At 43.1% G+C, this 22829-nt stretch overlaps 1 protein-coding gene across 1 annotated transcript; it reads left to right on the top strand.

The window, feature by feature from the left end:
* The first annotated feature begins 15267 nt into the window (after positions 1–15267).
* On the top strand, positions 15268–22390 carry LOC115465635 (cystatin-C-like). The gene is made up of 3 exons (XM_030196262.1): positions 15268–15535; positions 16658–16759; positions 22157–22390. Exons 1-3 carry the CDS (start codon positions 15329–15331, stop codon positions 22244–22246), a joined length of 399 nt encoding a protein of 132 aa, XP_030052122.1. The 5' UTR covers positions 15268–15328; the 3' UTR covers positions 22247–22390.
* Positions 22391–22829: the final 439 nt, after the last annotated feature.

The raw sequence follows: 22829 nt of genomic DNA, 5'->3' as shown, positions 1-22829 counted from the left end.
GGCGAGGGAATAAGGAACCAGTTGAAAAGTGCATACCTGAAGAATTATTTTATAACTGGTCACCTAGGTGAGTAGGTCAAGTGGGCACCTATTTTAACCTATTTTATAAAGACACAGAGGGGCATTTTTGATATATTTAAGTCTGACTTTGGACGTTTTGCTCAAATCGTCCAGAATCCAAATAGCAAATAACGATTTTTGAAACAGCAAAATGTCAATTTTCTTTTCCGAAAATGAGTACATAAGTACATAAGTATTGCCAAACTGAGAAAGAACAAAGGTCCATCAAGCCCAGCATCCTGTTTCCAACAGTGGCCATTCCAGGTCACAAATACCTGGCAAGATCCCACAAAAGTACAAAACATTTTATACTGCTTATCCCAGAAATAGTGGATTTTCCCTAAGTCCATTTAATAATGGTCTATGGACTTTTCCTTTAGGAAGCCGGCCAAACCTTTTTAAAACTCCGCTAAGCTAACCGCCTTTACCACATTCTCTGGCAACGAATTCCAGAGTTTAATTACACATTGAGTGAAGAAAAATTTTCTCCGATTTGTTTTAAATTTACTACATTGTAGCTTCATTGCATGCCCCCTAGTCCTAGTATTTTTGAAAAGCGTAAACAGACGCTTAACATCTACCCGTTCAACTCCACTCATTATTTTATAGACTTCTATCATATCTCCTCTCAGCCGTCTTTTCTACAAGCTGAAGAGCCCTAGCCGCTTTAGCCTTTCCTCATAGGGAAGTCGTCCCATTCCCTTTATCATTTCCTTTACCCTTCTCTGCACCTTTTCTAATTCCACTTTATCTTTTTTGAGATGCGGCAACCAGAATTGAACATAATATTTGAGGTGCGGTCACACCATTGAGCGATACAAATGTATTATAATGTCCTCATTTTTGTTTTCTATTCCTTTCCTAATAATACCTAACATTCTATTTGCTTTCTTAGCTGCAGAAACACTGAGCAGGTTTTAATGTATCGTCAACTACGACATGGAACCTTCCATGGCGTAGCTATAATTCGGGTTCCTCTTCCCACATGCATCACTTTGCACTTGCTCACATTAAACATCATCTGCCATTTAGACGCCCAGTCTCCCAGTCTCGTAAGGTCCTCTTGTAATTTTTCACAATCCTCCCGCAATTTAACGACTTTGAATAACTTTATGTCACCAGCAAATATAATTACCTCACTAGTTACTCCCATCTCTAGGTCATTTATTAATATGTTAAAAAGCAGCGGTCCCAGCACAGACCCCTGGGGAACCCCACTAAGTACCCTTTTCCATTGAGAATAATGACCATTTAACCCTACTCTCTGTTTTCTATCTTTTAGCCAGTTTTTAATTCACAATAGAACACTATCTCCTATCCCATGACTCTCCAATTTCCTTTGGAGTCTTTCATGAGGTACTTTGTCAAATGCCTTCTGAAAATCCAGATACACAATTTCAACCAGCTCACCTTTATCCACAGCGACTTGTTAGATGTTTTTGTGCTCTGTGCATTTATCTTTTTGGTCCATTTTCGAAAAAAAAAAATCCAAGTGAAAAACGTACAAAAATCAAGCCATTGGGATGTAGGAGGAGCCAGCATTCTTTGTAGACTGGCCACAGACATCCAAGCAGAGCAGTGGAGCATCCTAGGGGGCATTGCAGTGGAGTTCACATAAAAGCTTCCAGGTATACAATACACCCTTACCCCCTCATATTGTACAAGGAGCCCTCCAAAACGAACAGCATAGAATAACATCTGGAAGATGGGTTTTGAAAATACCGATTTGGACCTTTTGGCAAGAAAAACATCCAAATGCTGCCTTATGCCACTTTTTAAACGTCTTTTTCATTTGAAAATGAGCCCCAGAGGCACCATGGAATCTTATTTTGGTAAGAATGTGGAGAGGGGAATACAGACATCCAGGTTGGGACATGGAGACTTTCCAGAGTACTTTACGAGAGGCAGGACTGCACATTGAAGGCTCCTCACGTCCAGAGGGAGCAGTGATTTAAAAAATGTACATATTGGTAAACAAAATGGGGCCAATATTCAGATTGCGGTTTAAACATAACCGGCTAAGTTAATATTCGGAGAACTGGTCAATTATATTCCACCTACTTACACGGCTTGATGTGGCCGCTTGCAATACCCAAATATTCGGGGATAGCAGGCTATATCGCGCAATTTAGCCTGTTATCTCCAAGCTACTAACTGGGAATGTTTAGGGGATAGCTGGTTATCTCCCGCTGGATAGCCAGTAAAGTGCTATTTAACCAGTCAGGTACCATTCCTGGCTGGTTAAATGGTTTTGAATATCAGGGGAATGTGTTATTCTAGTGTACTCATGTGTGGGAGCAGTTTTTTTAAAATTCCTGTTCCTTGATGTAAAAGCACAGCCCAACACTGAAGTACTATTTCCTCTCGATCATGCCCCTCAATAGCAATCTTTCTTCCCAACAGCCATCATAGCCCCCCACCTAACTCTCCCACTCCAGGATGAATACCCCCCCCCCCAGTAGAATGTAAACCCCCAAGAGTCCCTCCCACAAGACCACGACCCACCCCTGACCTTTCTTGGCATCCCTGATCAGGAGCGATCCCCTGGTCCTAGGTTCAAAATGGCATTGGTCATCTCTAGCAATAATCTCATGGCATTATCACTAGGGGTCAGTCTGCCAAATACTAGGGTTTCTATTATGCTGAGGTAGTTAGGAAGAAGGTCTTCATCCTTCTACTACTACTACTACTACTACTACTACTACTTATCATTTCTATAGCGCTACTAGACATACGCAGCGCTGTACACTTGAACATGAAGAGATAGTCCCTGCTCGACAGAGCTTACAATCTAATTAGGACAGACAAACAGGACAAACAAGAGAAAAGGGAATATTAAAGTAAGGATGATAAAATAAGGGTTCTGAACAAGTGAATAAGGGTTAGGAGTTAAAAGCAGCATCAAAAAGGTGGGCTTTTAGCTTAGATTTGAAGACGGCCAGAGATGGAGCTTGACGTACCAGCTCAGGAAGTCTATTCCAGGCATATGGTGCAGCAAGATAAAAGGAACGGGGTCTGGAGTTAGCAGTGGAGGAGAAGGGTGCAGATAAGAGAGATTTACCCAGTGAACGGAGTTCCAGGGGAGGAATGTAGGGAGAGATGAGAGTAGAGAGGTACTGAGGATTGCAGAGTGAATGCACTTATAGGTCAATAAGAGGAGTTTGAACTGTATGCGGAAATGGATAGGAAGCCAGTGAAGTGACTTGAGGAGAGGGCTAATATGAGCATAACGACACTGGCGGAATATTATTCGTGCAGCAGAATTTTGAGCAGTAAGAGGAGTTAGAAAATAAGGTGACTAATTTAAAGAAAGATGCACATGAGGTCAGAAATATGGTTAAATATTATATCAGCTATGGTAGGAATGGATAAACATGTCCTGCTGCAGTATGTGCAGCCCGTGTCACTCCTTGTGTGTGTGAGACTAACAAGTTAATTACTTCTTTCATTAAAGACCTGGTTTAAGAGCCAAGCTTTCACCTGCTACTCCGGAGAAGGCTCACTTGTGGATATCACATCATGTAATGTCTTTTGGAGAGTGTGTGGTTACCGACACTCCTTGAGAGGACCTTAGTGTCCTTGGTGGTGTGTAGAGGATCATCCTGTTCTTTAAGTACTCGGGGCCATTTTCTTTAAGGGCCCTGAAGATCAAACATAGAGTTTTTAATTTAGCCCTGCATTGTACTGGTAGCCAATGAAGTTTTTGTAAGAATGGTGTGATGTGGTCACGTCGCTTGCAAACTTCTACGAGTCTTGCTGCAGCATTCTGAATCAATTGAAGCTAGTGCAGGCCCTTTGTAGTCAGACTGAATCCAGACTGCAGTAATCCAGTCTTGATGTTATCATGGCATGCACAATTGGGATAATATTTACCTTCTTGATGTAAGGAGAGAGGTAGCATAGCTGTCGCAAATAGTAGAGGCAGCTCTTGAATGCTGCTTGGATTTGGGGAATCAGAGTAAGTGTTGAATCTAATTGTATTCCAAGGTTCCTGACTTGTGATTTGAGGGGGAGTTCGTACTTCCCAAAAGAGATTTTGATGTCAGATATGTTAAGTAGTAGTAGATATGTATCCATCTGTGTTAGGGACCCAGAGAAGCTCGGTTTTACTTGGGTTCAGGCAAAGTTTGTTGTGTTTAGCCCATTCTTGAATTGATGTTAGACAGGTAATCAGTTTATTCAAGGCTGTAGGTAAGTCAGGTTCAATGGGTATGAGTAGCTGCACATCATCTGCGTGTCCATTGACTGAATCAGCTCAGCTAGTGGCTTGAGGTAAATACTGAATAGAATAGTAACATAGTAATATAGTAGATGACGGCAGAAAAAGACCTGCATGGTCCATCCAGTTTGCCCAACAAGATAATGTCATATGTGCCACTTTTTGTGTATACCTTACCTTGATTTGTACCTGTCTTTTTCAGGGCACAGACTGTATAAGTCTGCCCAGCACTATCCTCGCCTCCCAACCACCAGCCCCGCCTCCCAACACTGGCTCTGGCACAGACCGTATAAGTCTGCCCAGCACTATCCCCGCCTCCCACTACCAGCTCTGCCACCCAATCTCGGCTAAGCTCCTGAGGATCCATTCCTTCTGAACAGGATTCCTTTATGTTTATCCCACGCATGTTTGAATTCCGTTACCGTTTTCATCTCTACCACCTCCCGCGGGAGGGCATTCCAAGCATCCACTACTCTCTCCGTGAAAAAAATACTTCCTGACATTATTCTTGAGTCTGCCCCCCTTCAATCTCATTTCATGTCCTCTCGTTCTACCGCCTTCGCATCTCCGGGAAAGGTTCATTTGCGGTGACAGTATTGATCCTTGTGGTACCCCTCAGGTCAGTGCCAATGATGGTGATGAGTTGCTGCCAAACATTATGGATTGCTGTCTGTCTGATAGATAGGATCTGAACCAGGCAAGTACTGTTCCATTGATACCTGTTTCTGTCAGTCGCGTTAGCATGATATCATAATCCACAGTGTCAGAAGCTGCTGAGAAATCTAGCTGTACTAACACCGAAGTGAATTCCCTGTCTCGGTGTTACGATTCTGCTAAGACAGGCAGGGGAATGACTGGGACTCGCTTCTGACTGGTCTGTTAGGGACTGAGCTAACGTCTGCGGCAGCAGACGTCAGAGGTCAGATCTATTTCTGTAAACCCCCCTGGTGGCAGAGCAAGGTATTAAAATGATGGTACCAAATATGTCACAGTGTTTCCCCGAAATGACTCAACACCAACCAGGGAGTTTAACAATAAAAAGAAAATGTTTTTTTTTTTTTTTTATTTATATTTTTATTTTAATCAAATTAAACAATTGTTACATTTGACAGGAAATACAGACAGAAAATATGCTATATGAGAAACAATATTCTTTCCCATAAAACAAAATTTGTTCAAAGGAAAAATTTTAATCTTCTTTAGACCACAAAAAGGAGGGGGAGGTCTATCAAATCTGAAGACTAAATTTAAAGAAATATACAAAAGAAGAAATATGCTTAACATGCAAACCTATCTGATACATTAAATTGTGATTATCTTCAATGGGTTAACGGTGTCAATTTCTTCATATTAAGAAAGACTTTAAGTTGTTCGGGTTGATAGAAAATATATTTCAATCCCAGATATTTTATAACACATTTACAGGGGTAATTAAGATAGAAGGAAGCCCCTAAAGATATAACTTCTAATCTTAATGTTAAGAACAATTTCCTCCTTTCTTGAGTTTGTTTTGTTATATCAGGATATATCCAGATTCTTTTACCCCTAAACGCTGTCTGCATTTTTTTAAAGTATAATCTTAATACTGCGTCTAGGTCTTGCTGAAAGACAAAAGAAACTATTAGAGTTGACCTTTCAGAGTTCGGGTTTAAAGTAGTCTCTAGTATACCGGTAATATTCAAAGATTCTTCCTGAATGTCCTTTGGAGAAACTTGTATAGTTGATGGAGGTATTTTTTTTGAAGGAATATAATATGCTTTGTTCAAAGGTGGAATAGATTCTTGGGGAAAATTTAAAACTTCCTGCAGGTACAGTTTAAATGCTTCCAAAGGATTAATGCCCATTTCTTTCGGGAAATTCAAGAGTCTAAGATTTAATTTCCGGTTAAAGTTTTCTAACAATTCTAATCTTCGTTGTGTCGCCATATTTTCTTTAACAAGTGATACAGAGACTTCTTTCATATTATTTACTTCCAATTTAAGGCCCTCCAATTGTTTTCCTGTTTCTTGCTGTGCTATAGTAAAAGTCTGGGATAACGTTGCCACAGTACTTACTAAGTCTTTAATCTCTTTAGCAGAATTGGCCACCGTTAGCTCCACACTCTGGAGAGCCGTCCAAATGCTCTCAAGGGTCACCGCCGTACTTTGCCCGCATATCGGGGTAAGGTGTTTAGCCGTTGACATCAGGCTGCCTTCAGAAACCGCCGCTCCTGTTCCTCTAATCGAAACCACGTCGACCTCTTCCGGGTCAGCTAGGGTTCGCCAGGAAGAGCGTTCTTCGGGAATCGGCGGTGGATGAAGATCAGGAGGGGAGAGTGTTACCTCAAGCCCCAGGTCGCCAGTGGAGTCTTCACCAATGGAAACAGCAGGGCCCCTTCCTGGTTCCAAGGTAGGTTGCTTCGTGGTGTATCTCTCAATAAATTGTTGAACCGGAGAAGAGGTTCTAGTAGCCGAGGCTGCTACTTTCCCCTTACGCTTGGTATGAGGCATTATTTTTAAGGAAAAGAGGTTAAATTCAACAAGTTAACAGAGAGCTCCAACGTTAGCATTCAGCATGTCGCCATATTGGACACACCCCCCTCTCTCCCACCAAAGAAAATGTTTTTTTATTAGTGAATTATATTTAAATGCTAATGAAATTTTATCAACTTGCAAATTTAACATATGTATTCCAATTACAGGTTAGCAACACAAATCAGTTTAGTCTCTAGAAACATTGAGAGCATACATAAATCATTTAAGTACATTCAATTCCACAAAACACCAGACTCTTCAAAGTCTCCCCTCTCCTGTCCCTCAGACCCCTGGAGACCCCCAAGGATCCCAACATGTAAGTTTTCCTCTACTCTTTTTTTCTTCTTTTAGTTATCTCTCACTTATTGTTCAGGTTTCCTTTATTATTTTCTCTTATGTACACTTTTTAAAATAGTTTCAGTCACTTAGCTGCTCTCTTTGTTTTCTCTCTCTGGCTCTCTTGAACGATGGGCACCTTTTCTTTCAGGTGATGATCTCCAGCATCAACTTTCTTACAGTCTTTTCCTAGTAACATGTTCTCACCAATAGAGCTCTCTCCCAACTGCCAGCCTGAGCTGTCACCCTCCTGAGAGTTCCATCAGCATGCGGAACACTCAGTGCATGCACACAGACCACTCAGTTTCACTGCACTGCTCACTGTCTCCACACCAGATCCAGAAGGAGCCAGATAATCTTTTCAAATTTAACCCATAGGGTTACATTTAAGCCTACCTCTTCCTTCAGTCTATGCTTTAGCATTTGAACCCGGTCAGCTGAAGCCTGTTACCTTCTCTTTGTCTGTGCTAGTAGCACACCGTGCTTTCTTGGGAGTTGTTTACTCCTCTCTTTGCTCGTAGCTTCTCTGTGTGCTGGTTGTTCCCAGCGTATGCTGGTTTGTTTCCCTAACTAGGCTGCTTTCCCTGATTACCTTGCTCCCCTGCACCTGTGGGTGCTCTGTCTGCTCTGTCTCTGTGTGCTGGTTTCCCAGCGTATGCTTGTTTGCTTCCCTAGCTTAGCTGCTTCCCTGATTACCTTGCACCTCTGCACCTGTGGGCAGGGGCGTATCTGACCTTCAGCGGTAGGGGGGGGCACATTTTAGCCCCCCCCCCGGCTCCACCGCCACCCCCCGGTGCCACCATCATCATCGCCCACCCCCGCCACCGCCGCCATCATCATCGCCCACCCCCCGCCAGCCAAAGTCTTCTTCCTTCCTTTCCGGTTTCTGAGTCTGACGTCCTGCACGTTGTATGTGCACGTTCTAAATGCAGGACGTCAGACTCAGACTCAGAAACCTGAAAGGAAGGAAGACGACTTCGGCTGGCGGGGGATGGGGTCCCCGCCAGCACAGGTAGGCGATGGCGAGTGAGCGGGCAGGCGAGCGGGCGGGGGGATTGACGGTAGGGGGGTCCAGGGCCAAATCTAGGGGGGCCCTGGCCCCCGTGGCCCCATAGCAGCGACGCCCCTGCCTGTGGGTGTTCTTTCTGCTCTGTCTCCATAGTCACCCCGTATAAGAGGCTTGGGGAGGCTAAGCCTCCCCAGCCTGCCACTGCCCCACCCCCACCCGCCACCCGCTGTACCTTTAAATATTATATTTTTGCTGGAGTCGCGGGCAGCGCCGGCATTGAAGGCATCAGCAGGCTCATCGCGCTTCCAGCAGCCTTCCCTCCCAAGTCGGATGATGGCTCCGCCCTCGTAGAAACAGGAAAAACGGCAGAAGAGGGCGGAGCCATCATCCGACTTGCGAGGGAAGGCTGCTGGAAGCGCGATGAGCCTGCTGATGCCTTCAATGCCGGCGCTGCCCGCGACTCCAGCAAAAATATAATATTTAAAGGTACGGCGGGGGGGCAGGAAGGAAACGAGGGCAGACGGGAGAGGAGAGGAGGGTTGCTGCATATGGTGGATGAAGGGGAGAGGAGAGGGCAGGGGAGAGGAGGGTTGCTGGACATGGGTGGATGGAGGGGGAGGGGAGAGGAGGGTTGCTGCACATGGTGGATGAAGGGGAGAGGAGAGGGCAGGGGATAGGAGAGTTGCTGGACATGGGTGGATGGAGGGGAGGGTGGAGTGAGGAAGGAGATGAGATGATGGAAAAGGAAGAGAGTAGAAAAACTGCACATGGATGAAGAAAATAGGCAAAAGCTGGATCCACTGGACAGTCAAGTTTGCGAAGGACCCAGCTTTTACTTACGGATGTAGGACAAGAAATGAAGAAGAAAGGCGGAAAGTAAACAAATAAATGGAAAGGAAGCCCTGGAAATGGAATTAAGAGGACAGCTAGCAGCAGAATCGGATACTTGGCCAGCACAATCAGAAAAACAAAGTCACCAGACAACAAAGGTAGAAAAGATCATTTTATTTTCATTATAGTGTTTGGAATATGTCCATTTTGAGAATTAGGTGTTCAACATTAAAAGTTTATTTACTTATTTATGACATTTTATCCCACATTAAACATGAATTAGGATGTTTTGTGGCTGTACATGAGAATTGTGATATTATGATCCCTTGTTTCAATATTGTTGACGGTCTGCATTTTCCGTATGGGTGGTATATTGGTGTATTAGGTTCTGCCCAGTGTAATATTTATGGTACAGTAAGGTTCAGAGTGTGTTTTTGCACAAAGTTGTGCATAGTGTTTTGCAGTTGAGCGATTGTGGTTAGTATATGCTTTGAGCAACCACTTTATTCTTTGACATATGATACATAACTAATATCTAAATTTAATAAAAGGTATTAATTGTGACATTTATTTATTTTTTCTGTGTGTGATCAGACAATTATGGATTTAAGCTCCACCCCTGGCCCCACCCCTAACCCCGCCCCCCTTAGCCTCCCCAAACAGTTGGGCCACCGACTGCCTATATCTGTCTCTTTGTGCTGCTGAGTTCTGGTAGGAACATTGTTTGTGTTTTTCCTTTCTTAGCTTTAAACCGTTGACTACAGTGTAAGCCCTGCTTCTTCCTGACGTGAGTGTTGTTAGTAGCCCTTCCCTTTAGCCTGCTTTAACTCTTTGGCTGCTGTGGTTGTCTCCTGAGTCCTGTAAGCTTTGCTCCTTATCTGTCGGGTGTATGTAAAGGCAGCTTTCCCTGTTTGCTTCCTTTCCCCTTTGTCTCTAGTGTCTGTTATTTGACTCTGTGGCACAGCCTTGTGTGTGGTTTCCCTTGACCCTTGAGTGCTGAGTAGCACAGTCCTGTGTATTCCTATAAGTGGTTTCCCTCAATCCTTGAGTGTTGGGTAGCACAGCCTTGTGTATTCCTTTAGGTGGCTTCCCTTTTCTCTTGGGTGTTGTGTGGCACAGCCTAGTGTATTTGTGTGCTGTATGGTACAGCCTAGAGTGTTCCTGGGGAGCTTCGCAAATATAGAGTCTGTGTCCCATTCTGTCCTTGGCTTTCTCATCCCCTGGTCATAGCCTGTACCTGCCAGCTTCTTAATTGTCGCCCTTCCCTTGTGTCTAGCTAGCGCTATGTGCGTTGCATGTGCTCCAGTCCCTCCTGGGACCCCTCGTTGTTCTTTTCCCTTCCCTAGTGCGTGACTCGGTTCCAGATCGGCTGTGAGGCAAGTACGCTTGGACTCTGTACAAGTGGATTCCTATTCGGCCGTGAGGCCCGCCTTAGTGGTCTATCTCCATTTTCTGCTGGTGCTCGTTGAGTGTCCTGAGTGTGCAGGACTTTGTAGCTATGGGTTTGCGTAGCGCCTGTTTGGTCTACCCTAGGCCTTGGCCAAGATCCTTCCTAAGCCTCAGCCTAGGCTCAAGGCCTCACGAACGGATTAACACTCGGTTTCTGTGAAGATCATTTAGTATGGATACGAGGACAGTTTCTGTTCCATAACCAGATCTGAATCCAGATTGACATGGATCTAGTCAGTTTCTGTCTTCTAGCCAATCATTAAGTTGAACTGGGGACTTCATCCTGGGGAAGCAGATCAGGAGGGGGAGCCAATCTACACTTGTAAATGCTGCTATTTACATGTAAAATGGTAACATAGTAAGTGACAGCAGAGAAAGAGCTGAACAGTCCATCCAGTCTGCCCCAGTCACACTCATTATCAACATGTAGGGATGCTTCTAAAATAAAGGTCTATGGCACTCATTTTCAAAGCATATGGACGTCTCAAAAGGCCAAAATAGGCTTCCATGTGCTTGAAATGTCCAAATCCTGATTTTACAAAGGCAGTCTAGGGATGTCCAACACTGAGTACATCCAAAGAGCAAGGGGGCATGTTTTGGGCAGGATTAGGGAGGGCCTGAAACCTGGACAACCAACAGTGATTGCTGAAGAAGAAGAAGTGTCCATGACTAAAAAGAAGGATGTCCTTATTTAGACCTGTTTCAGGAATTTCCAGGTTGCAGAAAGGTAATCTGAATGTAACTCACCTTGAGCTACTACTGAAAAAGGTGTGAGCAAAATCTAAATAAATAAATATCTCCATAATTCTGCAGTGATTGCTGTTTCCTTCCCTTTCCTATGGAAGTAGACCTGAGGAGTAGCCTAGTGGATGGTACAATACTGTAAACTAAGGGACCCTGGTTCAAATTCCACTTCAATTTTTTTTAAAACTGTGAGTCCTCCAGAAAGAGAAAAATACCTACTATACCTAAATATATGACACCTGGAAGCCTGAAGGCTATTGAAGAAGTGTAAATTCAGGTACAGTAGGTATTTTTCTGTTCCTGGGGGGCTCACAGATACCAAACAAAAGCATTGAGGTGGGATTTGAACTTGGGTCCTTTGGTTTACAGTTCACTACACTAACCACTAGGCTGATGCTCTGCTCTGCATGGATATCTGTATGCTATACAGATGTCCAAGTCCTTTGTTTTTCTTCATTCAAAATTTGGGTGTTTCAGTTTGTAAAATGGATGTTCATGATGGACATTTTCTGTGCAAGGACATCCATCTCACATATTTTTAAACAGGCTGTATCTTGTTCAGAAATACATGTGAGATGGCTGTCTGTTTGGAATGTTGTGACTTGGACATCCTTTTGAAAACGCTAATTCATGTGTCTTTATAAAATTCCCCACAAAAGCTGCAGAAATCACTGCTACAATAAAGTCATGTATGTTCACAGCTGTTCAGAGCAGGTGTAAATATTCACAGATATTGTATTATGAATGAGTCTAAATCACAGCTCTACATGTGCTCCACCCAGAATCCATCCCAATAATGCATCCAGATCTTATAAAAGTATATGTGTTCTTATCACCACACGTACCTGTATGAGGTTGGTGGTAAGGGCTCACAAGGTAATTTTTTTAAATGGTCGCCTGCTGATGGCAACATTAGCGCATTGCCATTAATACAAAAAAAAATAGAAAATTGGCTATTTTATGGCTACGGTAAACATGGTTTTAGTGTGTGGAAAAGAGCTACATAAGGGTGGGATAAGGCCATTTTTTACCACATCTTAGTAAAAGGACCTCTTAATGCACACTAAAAGATTTTACATGTTAAGCTATACATTAACATGAATTTAAAAGTTCTAATGAACATGAATACATTTTTCATTTAAAAAAATGTGTAAATAGAGCTGAAAACATCCACAAATCAGGAAAAAAGTCCAAACAAACCAAAAATGTTTCCTCGGTACGTATCTCTGATTTTAAACCCCTGCATTTAAATGTTTTCTTGTCCAGCCAAAACGTGGATGGCAGGAGGTTTGATTACCAGTTCACCTTCCCTGCCGCAGTCAGGGAGTCCTGCATTGTGGTCTGTCAGTAGCTAGAAGTTATGGTAGTTTATTACTTAAGGCTTACAAAACTGCATTGCTAGTCTGTACTGCATTTCAATATTTAAAGTGCTATGAACCTGTGTCAATATTGTTTCTGATCTGTATCACTCCTCTTAATCTATGTCATGGGTCCTTTGCAGCTTTATCTATAGAAAACTGTTGGGTTGGACTCAATATTTGTAGCTAGCCTGCACATAGTTGATTAGCATCCTGGATTGTGGTTTTATAGTCCGCATTGCACATTATTAATTCACAATCTGTTTCTTTGACAGTCTTGTTCCGTGTTCCTACAGCGGGGTCAAAGCATCTGGATTCCTCCCTTGAGAAAGCCGGTGGGCGAAACGGGTCCCTGTCGGGAGTTGGGAGTCATATGAATGGACGTTTGACAGCCAGACCCGCGCCTCAAACAATAAGCAAAAAGCTAAGTTATATCATTTTGGGCTCCTGTTTACAGGAAATTTTGTCACAAGTTGGGTTATTTTAGCGCAGGGTCCCATTTTGTGCAATGAGACCCTTTGCTAAAATAATCTGACTGAATAAAATAACCTGATTTAAGAGTAGTCCAAGTTGATAACTTCCCCCCTTATTGTTCCCCCTTGTTGATAGCTTGGTTTAGTCACTCCCTACAGCAGTAGTATACATTCACTGATTCACTGTAAAAAACTGCTTAAACAATTACACTTTGCAAACTGCCGTCTCCTCTCATCTCGTCTCCCAATTACAGTCATACAAAGCCAACACAGATATAGATACACATACATAGAAACACACCTGTGCAAGCATTGACATACATATGCAAACATGTATAGACACACAAACATATACACACAAATAAAACAGATAAACATACATATCATAAATATCAATAAATAAATAACAGAGATACACAACCACACCACATGTGCAAAACACCAACAAAACAGACACACAAGCAATGCAGATACTAACACGGATATGCAAGGTCATGTGCTTACACACACACACAAACACATGTGTAGAGGGGTTGGAAAGAATTCCATGAGTCATGTTCTGCATGCTTTCTCCAATTGTTTTTCTTAACTTATTTTGTAATTTTAAAACATCCGTGGGAATATATTAAATTGTTGGTGTCTTGATTTGCTTGCAGAGCTGAACATGCAATATGTAGGGGGGGATCTGTGAAATAGGTACACAGGGAGATAAACTTTTGCATGCACAGAGATGCCAAACAGCAACATAAGACACCAACTGATGCTCGGGGGGGGGGGGGGGTCAAGAGATGACTCCTTGGTATTTTAGGCACAATTTCTAGGTAGTGTAGGATGCTGTGCCAATTGCACATCACACGCTAGTACGCAGTTTACTGAATAGCTTCTATGTGCCCATTTATTGGTCACACCTTGCTCCTGTTCATAGAACCTCCCAAATACATTATTTTTTTCTGGCACCCTTTTAGGTTTGGCTTGCAGCTTATGGGCACCTGTAATAGTGCTTAGCGCATTACTTACATTTTGCTCACATTTTTATCTTTATTTTTTTGTTATGCTTTTTTCTATGTATCCTAGCATCCATCTAGCTCCTGCTACAACCTTATCAGACACTATTACCCAAGGTCTTTGTCCTGATCGATGCCCATCAGCCTCCTCTTTCCTCATCATTTCTCTACCTATCACATAATGTCAAGCACTTTGGATTTAGGTCAAATCATGCAAGTCTCACACTGCAGAAACACAAGGGAATGATCCAAAAAAATAACCCAATACCGCCAATTTAAAACCAGGTGTGGTAGCACTATCCCCGCCTCCCACCCACCAGCCCCGCCTCCCACCACCGGCTCTGCCACCCAATCTCGGCTAAGCTTATATGGTTTTATAAAAAGGCTCCTGAATAGTGCATCCTCCAAAAAAGATGTAAATGTATGTATGTGTGCACTCTATGCATGTGCATGCATATTTTATACAATGCAAATCTGTCAAAACTGTGGCCCAAGCATAATAGTTTGTATGGGCATAATACATCACTTGCAAAACTTACTTAATGTGAGAAGTAAAGGGTCATGGATTTCATATACTGCTTTTCTGTGGTAAAACCCAAAGTGGGCTCATAATCTAGTTTTCTACCTGGGGCAACGGAGGATTAAGTGACTTGCCCAGGGTCACAGGGAGCTGAACTTGGAATCAAACCCAGTTTCCCAGATTCTTAGCTCACTGCACTAATCATTAACCTACTCCTCTAGTTCTGGAAAGCATCGAATTAATGGTATGTCTCTGGATTAATTTTGTCTAGTTTGTGATCTGTGGAGTAATCAAATTGCATAACATATAAAAGTGAGTGATAACACAAATATTGCATTAGATATTAGATATGATTATCTAAATGCTCCTTATCATATTCATGATCACTTGTATTAAACACTGCCAGTTAGCACATTTGCTCATTGCAGTAATAATCTCAATGTTATCAAAATGTCAATATTGAAATGAATGCTTTTCATTATGAAATACATGCAGCGATGTTTCTGCATGACAGCATATGCTATATCATAAACTTATCAGATATTGTTATATTTTTAAAGTATTTTTAGTTTTAAAAATGTTCATGATTTAAAATGTTCTGTAATTATTACAGTACTTCCTACAAATATACCGCCTCTGTCAACAGTGTGCAATGCTCAGTTTTATAATCAGATTTCAGTTTAGATATTAGCTGTTTGCTTTGGCTACTAAACATCTTCATACAGTATTTAATCCACACAATAATCTGTGTTCGTCTCCTTTCCTTTTTCATCACTGTTGCACAGTAGTTCAGCGCCTTTACTACTGAAGCCATGGCAAATTTCTGGCTGTGTCTCAGCGTCATACTCTCTTCCTCTGTCCTCTTCTCTTCTGCAGTTATGACTGGAGCTTCAGAACCAATTGATCCAAGTCGCCCTGAAGTACAGAATGCTGCCAGATATGCAGTGAGTGTATATAATGAGAAGTCGGAGAATGAATATCTCTTCAAAGTCCTGAAAGTTGTATCAGCAGAATCACAGGTACAGTACCATCACCACCGAAGCACTGTTGCATCTCATTTTTGCTTCTGTTTACTGTCTCAACAGTGATCATTTCACTGGTTATATTTCTGTATATGTATATATATATTTTTTTACTGTTACCTCAAGACATTTTATGCATATGATCAGTGTTTCATGAACTTTTTCAGGGAAGGGGTCTATATAGCAGTTCAACTTCAATCTTCAGAATGCATAGTTTGCTACAGGGGCTGCTTCCCTGAAGAAGTTGGAAAACACTGGCCATGACGGCAGTGTGTCCTTTGTTTCAACTGTTTTAAGCTAAGAATGTTTGAACTATTTATATTGAAGAAGAATCATAAGAAATTTAAAATTCATAGGAGACATTATTGTAGATATTGATGATTTTAAATGAGTGGAAGAATATATTCAACATGCAAAGAATTAATAACGACAGATGACAATTGAAGGCAAGCACATGTCAACTATTGAGTGCTTGAGTTTCCTGCCTTTGATGGTCCAGAAAAAATGCTTTTCAAAAAATACAGAAACAAAGAAAATGCTTGCCATTCCTCTCTATGTGCATCCAGGTGTCCTACTGACTTTTGCCATCACTTTTTGCACCTGCTTGACCACCTTAAGATTGCTTCCAAGTTTCCTTCTTCTTTTGTGCACAGATGTATTTCATATCCCCCAATGCCCCTCCCCCTACTCTCCTGTAGGCTCCCCTGGGCATATCACAAGGGATCCCTGATGGTCTAGGGGAAGGTGAGTAGGAGTGATCTCCAGTTGCTCTCTCTATGCCTGTGACAGGTTCAAAATGCCGGCTATGACCCCTAGTTATAGTCCTATGTTACTATTTCTAGGGGTCAGGCTGCCATATAAGGTCCATGAGTATGTTGTGTTTTCAAAATTGTCCTCAGCATAGGAGCCAACTTTTCAAAATCATTGGGGGTGCTAAGCCCAGTGGAAATAACCCCTCCCTGGACACATACAAGGATTTTTCTCAATATTGGGGGTGCTCAAGCACCCACAGCACCCACAGATTCGGCTCCTATGGTCCTCAATATGTAATAACAAGATTGCCTGAAATGTCCCCAGTCTTACATATGTTCTTTTCTTTTATAATTTTACTTTCACTAGATTGTTGCTGGAGTAATATACAGAATGAATGTAGAAATAGGACTGACACAGTGCAAGAAAGGGTCCACTGACAACGCAGCTTCCTGTCCAGGACAGACAGCGGTAATTTGAAATGCTTTTTCTTCATTAATAATATACGGGTCAATATAGCAGAGATTTCTGCTCAGTTAAACAGCGCTGACTAGATACTCGGCTAATAATGAGCAGCACTTAACTGAAGGGTGTCGCTCAATATTAACAGAAACAACCACAACACTATCCAGTTAGTGCTGGGGTGATCCAGAGGCATAGGATGGTTGGTTCATAAAGCTTCTGGGAGTGTGGTTAGATTCTAATTTGACAATTGAAACACATGTAAATCATCTGATTATTCAGGCAATTATGCTTACAACTTTTGATTACTGTAATGTTTGTCTGTTGGGTTAACCAACTAAACAACTGCAAGTTTTGCAAAATGTATCTGCTAAATTGATTTTTGAAAGGACACAAATTTGACCGTGAGAATTCTTTTTTACATTGGTTTCCCATTAGAGCGAGAATTGATTTTAAACTTTTGACTTTTCTTAAGTTTGTATGGTATATGTCCTGGATAACTAGTAGATTTGGTAACAGTTTATAAGCCATCTCGATATTTACGATCTTCAGAAGAATTATTGCTGGCTGTCTTTTCAGTAACACTAGAAAGAGTATATTATTTGAATCAGCTTCTGGAATTTGGAACAATCTTCCTTCTGCTATTAGAAATATTCCACACGATATGTGTTTTAGAAAAGCTGTAAGAACTTGGCTATTTCAGCATTCTTTGTAGCATTTTATGTTTTTTTTTTTTTAATTGTTCTTTTGGATTGTACAGTCTTCTTTTATGGTTGCGACCTGCCTTGAATCTGGTGGCAAGGTGGAATATAAATGCTGTTATTAAATATAATAATTAGAATTTACGCATGCATCTTTATAGTTACTATTCTATAAAGGTGACTGCATAAATTTTCCATGTTGATCCAAAAAAGGGATGTGGCCCCATGGGAGGGGCATGGGCTGGTCAGGGGCAGGGCCGGTCTTAGGGCGAGGCGACCGAGGCGACCGCATAGGGCCTCGCGCTCAAGGGGGCCCCGTGCGGCATGCCTGAAGTCGCCCTGCCCCGACCGCCCAAGCTCCAGTCCCCCCGCCCTCTGAATTATAAGTTACCTCGTCGTTGATGTCGGAGCAGCCGGCAGGTAGTCGCAGCAGCCGTGAAAAGCGTGCGAGCTGCTGGGCGGTGCTTTGGGAGCCTTCCTTTCCCTTCCCTCGTTCAGCTCTGGTCCCGCCCTCGTTTTGAGGGCGGGACCAGAGCTGAGCGAGGGAAGGGAAAGGAAGGCTCCCAAAGCGCCGCCCAGCAGCATGCACGCTTTTCACGGCTGCTGCTACCTACCGGCCGCTCCGACGTCGATGATGAGGTAACTTAAAATTCAGAGGGAGGAGGGCCTTGGAGCTGGTGGGTGGGAGGGAGGGGGGCCTTGGAGCTGTTGGGTGGGAGGGAGAGAGAGAGAGAGACAGGCCTTGGAGCGGGGAGGGAGGGGGGCCTTGGAGCTGGTGGGTGGGAGGGAGAGAGAGAGAGAGAGACCGGCCAGCCAGCCTTGGAGCTGGGAGGGAGGGAGGGAGTCCAGCCCTGGAGCCCAGCCCTGGAGCCCTGGGGAGCCCAGCCCTGGAGCCCTGGGGATGGCCCAGGAGCTCAGAGGGAGGGGTGGCCGGCCCTGGAGCTACGGTGGGGGCGGCCGGTCGTAGAGCTAGGGTGGGGGCGGGGCTAGGATGGGGCCCCATCAGATTGGTCTGCATAGGGCCCCGCACTTGCTAAGACCGGCCCTGGTCAGGGGCATTCCCGCAACTTGCACATAGTGTTACAGAATAAGGCTGATCCGAACCTAATTAAGGCACAAGGATTTACACCAGATTTCACTTGGTATAAATTCTCACACACAAAATTGGGCACAGATCCAGATGCCAAACGCTATTCTATAAACTGCGCCCAACAAAGAGCAGTATTAGAACTTATTTTTTTGGCGCCGATTTTTCTAGGCCTTTATGAATGTGTCTGTTCAACACTTAGTAATCTCATTTTGCGTTGATATAAATATAGTGTCGCGTGCTCGAGGACCTTGGCATACTGTCAGGCTTCCTCCCCGGGAGCACTGGGTTCGTGAGCCCATGGGCCACTACCGTGGAGCGGCAGTGGCAGGCGAGATCACCTCCAAGGTAGAGATGAGATAAAACTGGACCGGAACCCCGGACTGGAGTTCTACACCGGAATACCCGGAACTGGAACGCACCAGACGGGTGCGCACTGGAGTGGAGCCCGCTGGACTGGAACACACTGGAGGGCCCCACAGGACTGGAACATACAGGAGTGAAACCCGCTGGACTGGAACACACTGGACCTATGCTTCACCTACGCTTGACCACCTTTCCCCGAGGGTTGAGCCCTCAGGTTCTGGCAGCCGGTAGGACTTACAGGAAAACCCGGAACTGGAACTTGCAAGCAGGAACATCAGGAATGAAGATCCAGGAGTGCCCCCTGGCACCTAGGCGCAGGCAAGGCCGACAGGCAGGGACTGTCCGGGTTCTGGCAGTCGGCAGGTTTAAACACAATGACTAGTAAACTGTACCTAGGCTAATAGAAACGCTATACCCACGCAAACCAGTCATACACAAGAAACATACACAGAGCACACTCAGGAGACTTGAAAGCTATACACCAGCTAACAACAAAGCTGTGCCCAAGCTAACAAGTCATGCACTGGAAACAAACACAGAGCACTAGCAAAGCTATACACAGGCTAACAAGCCACACGGTGCCTAAGCTGGCTAGTCTAAACAAACACAGAGCACTAGCAAAGCTATACACAGGCTAACAAGCCACACGGTGCCTAAGCTGGCTAGTCTAAACAAACACAGAGCACTAGCAAAGCTATACACAGGCTAACAAGCCACACGGTGCCTAAGCTATCTAGTCAAACATAGAAACTCACACAGAGCAAACACTGAAACAGTGTACGGAGCACTCTATACACCAGGGCCCTAAATGAAATGCAAAGGGCAGGGCTGTAGTCTCTAAGTGTTTAATAAAGCCCTTCCACACCAGAGGCACAGCTGCAGCAATCACCTTGCATCCAAACAGAGGCTTGACACACAGAGAAGTCAGCCCAGCGGGAGCCATCTTGGATACTGGCATAGAGGAGTCAGCGGCAGCCATCTTGGAAAAGGCATAGCCCACACAGGTGAGGTTCAGTAGGGCAATCAGCACACACAGCCAGAGAGAAACTAAGACAGAGACAGACACAGAGACAAGCAGAAGCCAGCACAGCCACTGACTCCCAGAAACAGGGTAAGTCTGAGGGTGGTCACGGCCACAGACGTAACATATAGTCTATCAATCTTTGGGTACAAAGCTGCTACAATTTATTGGATTACAAGAAAGTGTGGAAAAACCTTTAATCGTCTCCCACTGAGACAAATGCTATTATGTAGGCTAGCGGGAATATGATCGCTCTTCAAATTTAATTGATGTTAATTTCTATTTTTCCTTTTACTTTATACCTAGTACTTGGATCATTGGTTTGTGGACAAAATGTATGGAGAACTATATTTTCTCTTATTGTATTAGCTGTATTATCACATTTCTTGAAAATTTCCACTACATTTATGTTGGTATGTAAATGTAAAAAGTTATAAATAAAGTATTAAAAAAAAAGAAATCATATTTTCATTATCTACTCTTTGTCAGATTGAACAGGCTTATATACAATATGTTCATTGTCCCAGGTTAATTGAAGAAAATTAATGCCCTTTTTTGCAATTGCCAATGTTTAACATAATTTAGGCTTTAAGTATTGTTATGGAGTCAAAAGAGTGAGGATTCCTTTGTTAAGAGATGCCAATCCAGGTTCACTTACTTAATGGAAAATGTTCCATTTTTTTTAAATTTCCTAATACTTAAAAAAAACAAACAAACATTGTTCAGCCCCAGTGTGGGCCGGGGGGTGGAGGAGATATTCACAACCATTTGCCTGGGTAAGGGGTCCTTTTACCGAACGGCAGTAAAAGAGGCCCTGCGGTGGCATCGGCATGTGGGTTTGCCACACACTGAGGCCCCCTTTTACCGCCAATGGGAAAAGCCTTTTTTTCTTTAAAGGATGGAAATGGCTGTGCGGTAAGTTAAAAACACTTGCCTCATGGCCATTTCCTAGGGGCGCATGGCTGTAACTGGGCAGCACATGATTCTGCCTGATTACTGCCAGGCATGCTCCCGATTCTAGAAAATTAAAAAATATTTTCTAGCCCCGGAATTGGTGCACTTCAGGAGTCGGAACTACTGCCGGGCTCCCAGGAAGCCCAGAGGTAGGGCCGAATCGCCATGCACCAAGCAAGCTACCTACCTCTAAATGGTCCCTTCACTAAGCTGCGGGAAAAAAGGCCTTGAGGTAATAGCAGGGACCATTTTTCCCGCACGCCAGGGCCCTTTTTACCACAGTGGATAAAAAAAACCCTTAAAAATTGGTAGCGCGGCTTTGTAAAAGAGGCCTTTTATTAGGAATCAGACTTCTCTCCAAACTAGGTCTGTTCGTTTAATGCTGTTTAAGGTGATTAATCGCATTAAAATTTTTAACTTGTGCTAATAATTTTAACTCTATTAATCTTATCATGCTGCTTTCTCCTACCGCTGCTCCCTCCCGGTGCTCCTGCAACCTACTCACCACCGTACACTGGAAGCCTTTTTTCTCCTGCCATCCCATTTTCTCCCTTTTTTCTCCTGCATCTCAAACCGCATTTCCAGCCAGCTGTTTTGGGTTGAATTAGGGAAAACAATGCATCTAAATTGTATCTTGAAATCTATGTATCGTATTTTCTAGAAAAATTTCACCCACTGAACAAAAAACAGGTTATTTAATATCCATGGCAAGTGTGTGCATATATTCTCTTTGAAAATTAGGCACAAAGGGACACTTTTACTAAGCTGCAGTAGGCCTACTGCACAGTAAAAGGGCATCACCGTGGAACGTGCTAAGGCATCCCATGGTAGTTTGAGCAACAGCACTATTCCCACAGTTAAAAAAATATATTTTTATTTTGTTCCATGAGAGGCTGTGTGGGAGCGGAGAGTAGGCGTGCCTGCATTAATTGTGTAGCGTGGGCACATTACCGTGTGGTACCCAATTAGTGCAGGAGTAGTGTGGGAGCCCTTACCGCCCCTTAAATAGGTGGCAATAAGGGGTCCCGGGCATAATGGCCACAGGCTAATGGGGAAATTAGAGCAAGGCCATTAAAACAAAAAAAGAAAAGCTGACCGTGGCTATTTTTCTGCTGCACTACAAAATGGCCAGAAAGCATGGCAAACCCACGCACTAGTCTCAATGCTGGCTACTTTCTAGCATACCTTAGTAAAAGAACCCCAAAGTCTAAGGAGTGCAAAGTAACCGTGAGCTCACTACCATGTCTCACCTAATCTATTTTTTGTTCCTCTTACAGACATTCCTGTGCAAGTTCGCTGTACTGGAGCAGGCATGGATTAATGTAAAATCTGTTTTGGAGAGTTCCTGCGAACCAGCTGGACATTGAAAAATCTTCTAAATCTAGAATAACTGTTTTTATTCACTGCTAGCAAAAATAATCTGTATTTCTGTCTGAAAGAAGGGTTGGTGTCTTTAGATGTGGGATGCCTAAAGTTTTCTTGCATTAAAAAGCTTTACAGCATTTATGTGACATTGTTTTTGTTTTATTTGCATTTCAGATTTTGTATTATTATGGTTATTATTGTTTTCCATTTATAAGCCACGTGCATCATACAAAAAGTTGATCATCTGAAAAACAGATAATAAGTATAAGAATAAAATAAGTCAATACTGCACGCAATTAAAACTGTAGGGTAATAGAACAGTGCACAAATAGAAAAATCAGAGATCCTGTTTAGGCGAGGGAATAAGGAACCAGTTGAAAAGTGCATACCTGAAGAATTATTTTATAACTGGTCACCTAGGTGAGTAGGTCAAGTGGGCACCTATTTTAACCTATTTTATAAAGACACATAGAGGGGCATTTTCAATATGACATCTAAGTCCAACTTTGGACGTTTTGCTCAAATCATCCAGTATTCGAATAGCGAATATCGATTATCGAAACAGCAAAATGTCTATTTTTTTCC

The sequence above is a fragment of the Microcaecilia unicolor genome, chromosome 3 (genome assembly GCF_901765095.1).
Source record: "Microcaecilia unicolor chromosome 3, aMicUni1.1, whole genome shotgun sequence".
NCBI classification, from domain to species: Eukaryota; Metazoa; Chordata; class Amphibia; order Gymnophiona; family Siphonopidae; genus Microcaecilia; species Microcaecilia unicolor.
Note: the sequence above shows the minus strand (reverse complement) of the source record. Positions and strands in the feature narration are given on the sequence as shown.